This window comes from Orbicella faveolata, unplaced genomic scaffold (assembly GCF_042242905.1).
Source record: "Orbicella faveolata isolate gen_17 unplaced genomic scaffold, um_ofav_v1 contig_1, whole genome shotgun sequence".
In the NCBI taxonomy this organism is placed as follows: Eukaryota; Metazoa; Cnidaria; class Anthozoa; order Scleractinia; family Merulinidae; genus Orbicella; species Orbicella faveolata.
The window spans coordinates 29,084,072-29,096,492 of NW_028301536.1; the positions used below are offsets into that span (position 1 = coordinate 29,084,072).

The 12,421-nt window shown below is 35.8% G+C and overlaps 2 protein-coding genes across 2 annotated transcripts; one reads left to right on the plus strand and one right to left on the minus strand.

The window, feature by feature from the left end:
• Positions 1-442: 442 nt before the first annotated feature.
• Positions 443-6,493, minus strand: LOC110049303 (ATP synthase peripheral stalk subunit b, mitochondrial-like). The gene is made up of 10 exons (XM_020755094.2): positions 6,408-6,493; positions 5,947-5,983; positions 5,472-5,518; positions 4,749-4,820; positions 3,996-4,066; positions 2,923-3,015; positions 2,435-2,560; positions 1,971-2,048; positions 1,485-1,586; positions 443-633 (listed from the first exon to the last, which is right to left on the minus strand). The coding sequence occupies exons 1-10, from the start codon at positions 6,439-6,441 to the stop codon at positions 577-579; spliced, it is 717 nt and encodes a 238-aa protein (XP_020610753.2). The 5' UTR covers positions 6,442-6,493; the 3' UTR covers positions 443-576.
• A 1,438-nt stretch (positions 6,494-7,931) lies between these two features.
• LOC149118689 (uncharacterized) lies at positions 7,932-11,152 on the plus strand. The gene is made up of 2 exons (XM_089271031.1): positions 7,932-8,069; positions 9,228-11,152. The coding sequence occupies exon 2, from the start codon at positions 9,265-9,267 to the stop codon at positions 10,339-10,341; it is 1,077 nt and encodes a 358-aa protein (XP_089127157.1). The 5' UTR covers positions 7,932-8,069; positions 9,228-9,264; the 3' UTR covers positions 10,342-11,152.
• The last annotated feature ends 1,269 nt before the right edge of the window (positions 11,153-12,421 follow it).

Below are 12,421 nucleotides of genomic sequence, written 5' to 3' on the forward strand. Positions count from 1 at the left end.
AGTTGTTGGAATCAAATATCTACTTGCCCCAAACAATGGGACAGAGGTTTTGGTGTACCTTGACTCCACGATTAAGTTAATCCTGCACGATTCATGTCAACTACCGATAACTTTACGTTTATATGTTGATTTCTTTTGTTTGTTTTTGTTGTTCTGCATTGGCAGGTCTCCAGCTGCAGGTAAATTACTGAATCAAAATAACTTATTCTTAATAAACAAGAGGAATAAGACCTCAAGTGATCAACTTTACATTCCAAATAGTGTTAATTTGCTTAAAAACATGCACATGATGCAGGCCTGGTAAGTTTATTTCTTAACAAAAATCCCATGGTGATCTGACTCTTTCTTATGACCTAACTGCCCAGGGTGTATCAATACCTTAAGGAGATATCCAGTACCAATCATTATCTTTCATAACAATAGCCTTCATTTCACACACTGGTAAGATAATTCACCCTTTATTTGGCAATTACCACTGACACATTGGAGTTACAAATCCAATAACAAGAATTTTTATTCACAAAAAAGAGGCACAACACTTGCAAAGTTTGAATGTTATAAATCACACTTGCATTCTCATGCTGGTGTCATGGCTTTTAGATCTTTTATACACTGGCTAACACTGTCTTTTTCCTGTGTAAAGATAGATAGATAAATAAATAAATAATAAATAAATACATCAATTATGGTTTCTTTACAAATAGCTAGAATTAACAGCAGTCTTGAAATTAATGCAGGATAAATGTACCAGAAAGGCAACGTCCCAGAAAGTTATTTGACAATGATGTCAAAACATTTGAAAAACATAATAAGACTAACCATGGTAATGTTCATGACATTATTCTTAAAAGCTCTATGCATTTTTGGGAAAGGGGTCTATCGCTAAACTGTAGCAAACTTTCTGGAGAACAAGCCCTTGCAGTGGTTTTGAACCATTGCTGACCCTTTGTGAAGGCAAGCAAGAAACCAAACAAACAAATGACAATTTTTAAAAATAGGGTAGCAAGTAATTTCTTGTGCTTTAGGCATTTTCAGTTTTCTTTGAATGTACAGTGCATCACTACCAAGATTATCTGGATTTTAATTCTAATGCCTATGTTCATCACAAACATAGCTAAGAAAACACTAAGCTGGCTCTTTTTTTAAAATTAAAACAAATGCAGTCAGCTTTTTAGCTTCCAAAGTTACACCTTTTTTTTTAATTAAAACAAATGTAGTCAACTTTTTAGCTTCCAAAGTTACACCAAGTCTTTGTTTTTGTGTGAAATATCATCTGGATTTAAGTTCTCTTTCAGTCAATGAAATTAGGCAATAGCCAGGCCTTAGCTGCATCCCAGGATCACAAATTACTATAACTCAGGAATCAAACGGGGCTAAAAAAATTTAGGATTATGTTATGCAAAAAGCACCTCAACATAAAGACAAAACATAAACTTACATGCACAATGTATAGTAACAATGTTATGACTTTTAGCTTGACATACCAGTTGAGGTGTAATACTCTTCACAACTTCTTGTTCCACCCAGTCAATTATGTGATCTTGTTCAGTCTTTCGCTGGAAAGCTTCCATTTCTGCTTGGTAATCCTGTGCAGTGAACAGACATTTTTAACTTAAAGCTGACAGTAATTCATTTTTTTTTGTTAAACTCATTAACAATCAACAAGTAATAAACAAAAGAAATTATAAGAAGTTTATGGCATTTTGAATGTGTTCTTAATGTAAGCATAATTTTTTTATGAATTTCTTTTGCCACTGTTGCTTTTATTTTAGTTTCCATTATGAAACACTGTCTCAATTAAAAGACCTTATAACTTTTGTATTTGCTTGCCTGCCTTTGAAACAGTGATGAAACACTGTCTCATGAGTGATACAAAACTAGAAATTATTCATTATTTGTAGAACTGGTCAGAGTCCAATGCCACCAAGGCAACATCTAGAAGGAATGAAAGAGCTGCAGAAGATTCTTACCAAACGTTTCTTGACCTCCCTGACAACTTCGTGAAGCCTGTTACGGTACTCCACCTCCAAAGACATTGCATTGTTTTCCTTCAACAAAACAGTTATTTTATAAACTGACTTATCTGTCAAATTATAAGTGTACCACTGCAGGCTAAAGTACAGGTCTAGATCACATTTTATAGCTGTAGATCTAACAGGAGAAATAGCCAGCTAGAAAGTGCCATTATACGGTGTACCAACACATGTATGACTAATTCTCAAAAATAAGATTTACATCAAAGCTTGGCAAAGAAAAAATAAAGAGCTTTGGAGTGTACACTGTACAAGGAGTGACATGATGCAGTTCTTGGTGCAAATAATGATAAGACTAAAATACACTGTAAAAAATAGTCCCGGCAGATTGTTTAAGGTACATGTAGCCTTGAAACCAACAACACTGTACATAGTTAAGTAGTTTAGGTATATGACCTTACCCTCATAACTTCCACGATGTCCTTTCTTGCAGTGAGCATATACTCAATTTTCTTCTCTTCCTCTATTGCTTTTGTCAAAACCTCAATTTGACTGTTCCGACCTTCATTGTACAAATCCAAGATTTCCTGTCAAAGAAGTGTTTTCAAACATGCATTACGGCACTTTTCAAAACTACAGAAAAATGTGCCACTACAGTTAAGCTGGGGTCACTCCTGAAAGTACAAGTAACCTAAACCAGTGTTAACTTTTTAACACTGCAAAAGAACAGAACATATTGTACAAATGATGCTGCCAACTTTTTCAAACCAAATTTCAGATATCAAGAGAAGCAAATCTTCTAGGTAAATGGAACATTCAAGTAAACACAGTTTGATATTCCATTTGGTTTCGGGCAAGACAATTCATTTGACTGTCCAATCTTAGAAAAGCAAAAACTGATGGTCTAGCCCAGATACACCTGTAGGTGTTGCATGTACATTGCACCAACCTGACTTCTGTCATCCAGCATGTCTGTGATTGGTTGGGAAATCCTCAAGTAAAGGGCATACACAGTGGCTGCCATAACAACGCCAAGAAGAGTCTGCAAAACAATATCAAAGCAGAGTAACCATGACTGGATGCACTTTATCCAGCCTAAGCTATCAGACAGACAGACTTACAGACAGACAGACAGACAGACAGACAGACAGACAACCTTTACTTAGTAATGATTAAAATTAAGGCTCAGTACATAATGGGGTCATGTAAAAACATAATAAATTCAAAATTAAATTAAACTTTGTACAAAGTTTATTCATGATAGATCTATACAAATCATCTAAAATTTGTCAAAAAAATTAAAGTGAGAGTGGATTAATTAAAAACTATCAAACCTCATAAAAATTCAAGAGCAAGAAGGATAACTTCAAATTTAGTAGGTACGTTAAACCAAGTTTTGAGTTCAGTCCCCTTAACCCTCTCAGCCCTAAATTGCCAGGGTTTTTTCCAATTTAATTAATAGACCTCCTATACTCATGTATGATATGCCATTTGAAAGCTATTGATCAGTGTATTCCAAAAATCGCATCAACAGCCACTAAGAAAGTGGTAGCTTTGACAAATGATGGTTTGAAAGGATAGAAAGAAAAAGTTAAAAAAAATTCAAAATCTTTATTAATACATATTAGGTATTCAAAACACAAAATTTTCCATTTAAATCTAGTTTCATAGGTGACTGAACAGTTTTTCAATATCAGTAACATAATTTTCTCATGCCTCAAAAGGTTGATGGAGAGGGATTTTCCTCACAAATATCAACTTTGAAAACTGTTCCCTCAGATCAGAAATTGAATTGCTGCACATGCACAGAAGGGTGTCAAATGTCCTTTAAAATTAAAATAGCATAAATTTAAAATAGATCTGGCTTTTCCATGATGATATGTTTCAAAGGCTTTGTGGCTTGACAGTGATATGCACTGTAGAACAATCCCATACTAGCCACGGAATACTGTGGTTTTATTATTTAAAACCCCTGGCATGGTATATGTTTTAAGGTTAAGGTATAAAAGCTAGCATCAATACCTCATCATGAAGAATAAGTAATTCCTTTGAAAGCATATAAGTGAGTAATCCTCCAGCAAGAAGTTTATGGCCTATAAAATAAATGACTAAAGTAAGGGTTTTCTTCAAGGCTTGGTTGCTGGTTTGCTGACCAAGGCCTTCTCTATCATTTAGACCTCTCTTCTACATGTAGTGACAACCCATAACCCATCTTCGGAGACTCAGGGGCAGATAGTGGGGTCAGGAGAAGTGCAACAAGAAAAAGTGGTGCAAAAGATAGTTTACAAAAACAACTTGTTTATTCTTCTAAACTTCCGTTTGCAAGTTTTGGTCCATTTGAATTCCTCCTGACTTGACTATCTGCCCCTAGGTTTCCAAGGATGGCTATAAACAAAGCAATGAGGGGCTTAGGAACAGCTATAAAATAAAATAAGGTCCACCAATTTTGAGAGACTATACGAAGGTTAAAACATTTGAAGTTTGCAAGTGTTTAGATGAAAATAGTTGAATGAACAAAAAATTTAATACATGAACAAACCTGGTGTTACAGGTGAATAACTTTCTACTCAATCCCCATGAATTCTTTTCACTTATTGATTTTTCTGTCATACACTTGCTTTTATCCAAATAGAGTATTTGCTAAGAAAAATTAATAAATTATCTAGTGCCCAATAATAATTATAACAATGTTGTGGACATCTTGCAGTTTTTAGCTAATATATTTTCTTTAATTCAGCATCATCCTACTCAAGGTCAGTGGTGTTAAGTATTCACCTGTTTCTCCAGTTTTCTCTTTCAACATGCTGCTGACATCTCTAAAGAACTCACCAAACTCAGGAGTTTCTTCTACAAAATAAAGAGTTGCAATAAAAAAAGAAAACTATGACCACAAACTCATCTAGCTTTACAGTACCAATCAGAAAAAACCTAATAGGGAACGCTTGCCAGAATGTGTTGTGTCACCGCTCCGCACGCATTCCTGTTCCTGTTCTGTATCCATTCGGTATCTGTTCTGTATCCATTCTGTACCTCTTCCGTTCACATTCTCACACCTGTTCTGTATCCGTTCTATACCCATTCGCAAATACGTTCCCTGTTAGTTTTCTTCTGATTGGTACTGTATATTTCCGAAGTGCAAGAGAAAATGCAAGAAAGGGCGAGAGAAAAGTTGTCACTGCCCAAAAAACATGTACAAATACTACAAATACAACATGAAGCTCAAAATGAGATCAAATTCAATTCAATATTAGGCTTTTTTCCTGAAATTTGCTTGCTACTCCCTTGAAACAAAACGTGTAGTAACCCATGTTTGACATAAAACCACATACAATTTAAATAATCATAAAAAATTCTGCCATTAAATAGACCATGTTTGTGCAACCTGCAAAGAGAAGTATATGGTGGTCCCTTGCACAGCAATAATTTGAATGGTGAAAAATATCAATAGCTGTATCTCAGGTGACCTGGTATATTAGACTAATTAATGAATTTTGTTACCTTCCTTTGGTGTAACCTGACACATCAGTCTTGTGGTGGCTGGAACACTGTTGATAAATAGTTTCAAAGAACAAATTCATTTTTTTTTTTGGTGTACGGCATACCACAGTTACAGGAAGATCAGTGGTGAATAATAAAGCCAACAGAATGTTCATGTCCTGGACCTAGATTGCATGGGTTAATAATTCCTCTTGGGAATTTTATGTTCTAAAAACTGCACATAATTCTTGGGTTGATATTTGGCTTTTAGAGCATAAAACCTCTGTGCACTCATGGGCCCTTGACAGAAAAACTCTATTGTTTATTTATGACCCTTGCAGCATACACACGTCTACTGTATACTCATATGTGCATATATGTATAGGCGTATACGCGTTTTCAGCTGATGCGAATTATGCATGTATGTTGGTTTGCTTATATCTGGGCTGCACTGTACTAATCCATTTTCTCTACATAACTTAAACAATCCACTGACCTTGGTTTTGCAAGTGCCAAGAGCCTTGAAGCACCACCTACAGAGTAAAACCTCATCTCAATCGTTTGTTCAAGGTACACAATTGAGCTCGTTTTGTTTGAGAAACTGTTTTTTACACAAATAAATTCTGATGTCGAGATACATGTATAAGCTTATGTATAACTTTGAAAAGATGCAGAAGTGGAACTCTCTCTGATGTCAATATGCTCATTTGCTCGTTCTACGTTGCTACAGCTCTATTCAGAACTATGGAGCACATAAGAAGTTGAAGTTAAAGCTAATTTAACTCATGATATAGAAGCTGCTCACTAATTAAGCTTTGCTGTTTCAACACAAGCTGGTAAGCTTACTTTCAAGAGGATGATCAACAAGAAAAATAAGAGGAAAATAATCCTGATCGAACGCAAAAGCCTAAATTCGTAGGAACACTGTTCATTTTTCTTACTAGAGTAAGGACTTACCGATTCTGCTAACCAAACGTAACCGAGAAATCATGGTCGTACGATATTTCTGCCTTCCAATATGGCCGACCCCGGCAATCGTGAGGCTGCAAAGCATACTGGGAGACTATTTTAGTTACCAGACCATACTGTTTAAAGTAGGTCTGCGGCGCGTACTTCTTAATCAAATCAAGCGAAACTCCTTTTTGGTGGGCTAATTTTCGAGAGGTCTGCTTAGCATCAGAAGGAATTTTGAGCTCCAAAAATATTTGGACTTGCATATATGTGGAAGATATGAAAAAAATCCAAGTTTTGTGAATGAATTTTGCTTGTTAAATCCTTTTATGCTAAAGGGAACAAGTTTATTAGTCATAGCGAAGTGTGATATAACTTTGCGTAAGTGGTACATACAATAAGAAGACGTTATCTCTTTTTTTAAGAGCTGGACCTAAATATAAGCCCATGAATTTATTTTCGGAACGGCTTATTAATGGAATTTTGTAGGGCATACCTTACTATTCATTTTAGTTATAAGGGTCACTGCATATTTCAACGCAGTATTTTGCCGAGCCGGGCAACTACTTATGTTTTCTTTTTGTTTGTTTGTTTGTTTGTTGTTGTTTTTAATAATAATCGTAACTTTTCTCGTTAAATGGTTGTTTTGATTACGCCGGAGTTGTTTTGTTGACGGCCATTTCGCTAATGTTTCACATGGGTGTGATCGGGTTCATGGCGAGATATATGGTGCAACACATTGAGATAATGCGATCAATAGATTTAGAACAATTTCAGCAATATTACCTTCAGAATGTATATCCCACGGAGACATCACGTTGTTTTAATAACGACACGTCGTATAAGTATAATGGAATTATACGGGGTGGATACGGATAGGTAAATGAATATAACAAAGAAAACCGTGTAATCCTCAATAATTTTACTGTGGTAGTGGCTAACTCGAAAACCTTTGCTCCTTTGGCCACTTCACACTTTTCTCTTATTTGAAGTAATTTTCTATTTCTTTTATTCTGATGTTTTGGTTAATTAAGTAAAATTTATTAAACTAAAATAAGTGTAAATAAATTGATGTCAATTGAATTGGAGTTTCTATAACCGAGTCTGGTTATCATATCAGAGTTTCCCTTTGAAAATATGCGTAAATTATTTAAAACAGAAGAAACTAAAAAAGAAAAAAAGAGAGATTCGTAATCTCCTGACATATTGTAAATATATTCACGTTGGGTCAAACACTATGACAGTTTTCCCTGCAACAGCTATTTAGCGGCATGGTGGTACATTGAGAGAATTTATCAAAAACCAAGTTAATGGTGGCTACCCGTTGAGACTTGATTTCTCTTATGGTTCAAACAGCTTCAAACAGAACACCCCTGGGATTTTTTGCTATTTTCGTTCGCTTAGAAAATTAAACCATCCATTGAATTTTATTGAAGCGATGTTAAACTGTGGATTAGCCGTTATTGTAAGGCTAATTACTTTTGTGAAACCAAGCGTGGTAGTAAAACTTTTATGTTACCGCTTAGCAACGAATCGAGTATCTTCGGAATAGAGCGTCCACTAATCATCAGCTTTGAATAGGAAGTTGGTCCTCCGATATTCATGCCAGCTGTGTCCAAACTACGTAAACGTCGAGGACTCAACAAGAAGAAAATGTATATAAGATAGGTAAGGTTCCAAAGCTTTTTTAAACGCTGATAGGTTTCATCGTGTAATTAAGAGATTAAACCGAAAAACACAAGAGTGAAATAGATAATCCAAGACGGGTAATCACGTACTTTGTCTGGGTTTAGTTAGCTCAGCGGCTGGGATAGTCTGCGTATTTCACGGCATCCAACGGTTTAAATACCGTAGAAACGTGAAAGGAAGTTTCTTAAAGTTAGTTGACTATGTGGCGCGAATTAATTAGAGTAAACAATCTCATTCGTTTGATTGTTTGGAATTAGTTGAGAACGAATTCGAGCTGAAGAACAACTCTTATAAGATACTTGCCAATAGTACTTAGTGAATCTGCCTTTTCTAGCTGATCCCATACCTTGTTAGTGCTTTTTAACACGACTAACTGCTGCACGAATATATATATATTAGCAATTAAAGAAAATTAATTACGTCTTTAAAGTATTTCAAGTTGGCGACATCAACTTATTTTACAAACGGGAAAACTTGACATGTACATTGTGTGTTCACCTGAGCCAAGCCTAGGCATGAAAACAAGCCGTTTTAGACCGGTCCTACCCAGCACTGCCCAGAGGTAGTGGGAACTATCGACTGACTTTACTATGGCACAAATATTTTCCATTGTCAAGCTCTCTTTTTTATGGTCCGAGATTCGGTACGAAAAAAGGCCAAGGGCCCGGTAATATTCCTTAGTACGGTCCCGAGCATGCTTGATATATGACTGACACCAGCCGAAAACTTCAATCGCGCAATTCTGACGTGACGTTTTCAAAAAACAAGAAGGAGAATAAACTTAAAGGAAAAAGACAAAGAACCAATCAAGTGTAAGTTAAATCTTTTAGTAAAGCACTGTAAGTAACAAAGCGCTGAGAATTCGTTTAACAGAGGTAGCGCACTCCCTGTCGAATACTTGGAAAATATTAGGCCGGCAATAGAGAAATCTGAGTGGTAGATTTTAGCTATTTTCCCTCTGAACTAACTTAATTGTGTAATAATAACTTATATCAGCAACAATCTCGACAGCGAAGCACAATTTTCTTCAACCCTTACCACCCACCTTAGGTGGGAGACCTATAGAATATTTGCTTTGTTTTACTGATATAGTGTTTTCTCATGTCATGTCTTTTACTTTTATTCGCCTGACAATAGCACCGACATTTATGACGTGGGCTGCAATTTTCCCAAAATGAAATCAGAGAAGCATAACTCAAAGAAATACCTCCCTGGAATAACGACGAGGAAACCTCAACTTCGAAGCAACAGCTGGGCAAAACTGCTCAGTCAGAACAGATCAAGAAAAGCTGGCGAACATGACAGGGAAGTCTCTGGACTGGACGTGAGTTGTACAGCTGTTCTGTTCAATACAAAAGTTGCAAGGAAAACATGTCAAAACCCATTTGAAAACTTGGCAAACTACATCAATGAGCGAGACAAAGAAACAATAAACACGGTGGACGAAATGCCACAGACTGAAGAGGACGAAATAAGAGAGAGGTCGTTTGATAATGATGGAGAGGATAACAGCGACACTGCCTCGCGTTCCCTTGATGATGCACTGACAAAGGTTTCAAGAGCCAAGCTCGACAATGAAAGAATTGAACTCGATCATCTGCCTCCCTTGGCCCATACTGCAACAGCCAAACCTGGAAAAGTACCAAAAGAGACATGTCACACTCGTGTAGATTCCAAAGGTCGTAACGATTCTCCTCAGCCAAGCAACACTGCCAGGGATATTGATTGGCAGAACATTTTCGTCAACGGAGGATTTCGACCGCACGAATCACGTGATTTGCCAACAAGAGGCGAGTTAATCTTACTGAAATACAAAACATGGGATCCTGACGATCCTGTTTACTGTGTCAGAAAGTGCGCCAAGTATTTCGGTCTTGACAGCCCGGAAATAGAGAAAGGACACTTAACTCCAACAGGAAAGAAGCCACGAAAACGTTACACCAGTCCGCTCTCTCCCAACTTTAAGTTTTATTCAAGTCGTCCCAAAGCCTTTGCACCTTTGGGGAGCTCTCCGGTGTCACTAACGTATCTTGCGAGTCCAGCTAAACGATCTAATTTATGCAATTCCTGTGTTGTCCCTCCGGTAACGCCTGCGTCATCCATGGCCAGATCTTCGCCTTTTGGTTTGAGTCCGCTGCCTTGTAAGGACAGAAGAAAAAACACCCTAGGAGAGCTGACCGAGATGTCAAGTGATGGACGGAACACCGACGAGGGTATTACGTCACCCACTGAGAGTGAACTGGAATTGTGAACTGCTATTCACTTTATTGCGTCAAACTATATGATGACTTTTCTATACAATGCATTTATTTAGATACAAATATTCCACACACAAACTGATTACAAACGCTTACATCTTGCTTCCTTTTGCCTATAATATTCCTCTTACATTTACGTTGTTTCATACTTAATAATTTGCATTTCACTATATTATTTCACAATCAGTATTTCAGTATAATTAATTAAGTTATACTTCACTTATATTCGGTACATATATGTATATATGTGTTATTCCTCCATCATATCAAATCACATGAGCATCTACATCATTTATTCATATATTTTTGTTACATTTCTTTTTTTTTTTAAATTACATTTTTTACAATTGTACATTAATACCCTAACCTTACACTACTTAAAGTTTGCATGGACTATAGACCCTATTCAAAAATGGCTGCCAATTTAAAATTCCTTTGTATGCATTTAATTTAAAAATCAGCCCAACTAACCTCGTTTGAGAGTAAAAATTCTTTCGAATTATCAACTCAAAAACGAGGTTTGATACTGACAAAAGAACTTTTAATTGGCAGCCATTTATGAATAGGGTCTATGGACATGGACGCAATTTACAGCTTTTTTTTTTTTTTTTTTTGTAATTTTTATTTTTTTTCAACATTTTGGGTTATAATACATACAATACAACACAAGACATAACACTAGTTACAATACTTACAATACGTCATAACTACAATAGATTACATACAACAAATTATAATTACTAATCGTAGCCTAATTATACCTAAAGAATATACAATGCGTTGTTTACAATAGTGCAGCTACCCAAATACAGAAAAAGAGAAAAAAAAAAAAAAAAAAAAAAAAAAAAAAAAAAAAGAAAGTAAGTTAGTGACATGCTGAGAAGGAGAAATTACAAATTAAGCTCAACTATTATTAAGAGATGGCATTAGTTTTTCCCACTTTTTGTAATGTTTATAAAGTTGGTTATTTTTGGTAGCTATTTTTTTTTCAATGTAATAAACGGTTTTTGTCTTTGCTAAAAATATTGTTAATGTTGGTTTAATTTTATTTAATTTACATTTATAAATAAAAAACTTTCCTAGCAGTATCAAGTGATTCAGGATAATAAAGTCTTCGTTGTTGTTGAACACTCCAAACAATATATTTTCAAATGTCAAAGTGTCCAAAGATACATTCTGGTTTGAAAGCCAAGAAGAAAAAGCCCGCCAGAAGTCTTTTGTTGTATCACAATAAAAGAGCAAATGTTCGAGGGACTCGACCTCTTTCAAACAAAAGGTGCACATTGGTGATTCAATCATTTTAAAACGGAATAACCTCTCATTTGTGAAAATTATATCGTTTAATAATTTATATTGGAACTCTCTAATTTTTGTTTCAAGTGTGACAGTGACAGCAATTTACAGCTGATACTCACACGGTAGTCTCGACAAAAGAAGGAATAAATTTTAAGTTTATTTACTCAACTCGGTGTACTCCGTGTGTTTTTCACAACGATTTACTTTAGACACTGCTCAACTTTCGAGGCAGTTATAGCATTTTTAAATATAAGAAACCCCGAAGTGGCGTCTTCTGCAAAACCATATCTTGGTCATCAGAGCAGTTAACGGACAGCTTCTTCTTCCTCTAAGTTTGCATTAAGGCTTAGTACTAGATTTGAGGAAAGGTTATGTATTGATACGATTTTTAACTTAAAAGTAGTTTCTCAATTCAAAGTTCTGCCTGAAAAATGAGACCTTAAGTGTCGTAAGAATGAGAGAACGCATGTGATTGAAAACTCTCACGACGAAAATTACACTAAAGGTTGAAAAAATTATTTTAAGAGTCGAATAGTGAGGCTACTATAGGCGTTTTGAATACTTTCTTCGGTGTAGGAAATAAGGTCGAAGAAAATGCCAAGCCCAAACATCTGTGATAATGTCGTTATTTGACTTTTAAGAACTTACACTAAGTCCTTCGGCTTATTTAAAGAGAAACCAGACAAGGCAAGACAAGTTTGAAAACATGCACTTCGTGGCACAAGGTCTGTGGCCTGTTTAGGGTGCTGACATCACACATAAAGGGATTCTTTCCTG

Bases quoted from the DNA above. Each gene is read 5' to 3' on its own strand.
- LOC110049303 (XM_020755094.2), bottom strand. From the start codon at position 6,441: ATGATTTCTCGGTTACGTTTGGTTAGCAGAATCG. The intron at 3,016-3,995 runs GTATTGATGCTA...ATTGTTTTGCAG, and splicing joins TACTTATTCTTCATGATGAG to ACTCTTCTTGGCGTTGTTAT. The intron at 634-1,484 runs GTATGTCAAGCT...ATCTTTACACAG, and splicing joins AGAGTATTACACCTCAACTG to GAAAAAGACAGTGTTAGCCA.
- LOC149118689 (XM_089271031.1), top strand. From the start codon at position 9,265: ATGAAATCAGAGAAGCATAACTCAAAGAAATACCTCCCTGGAATAACG.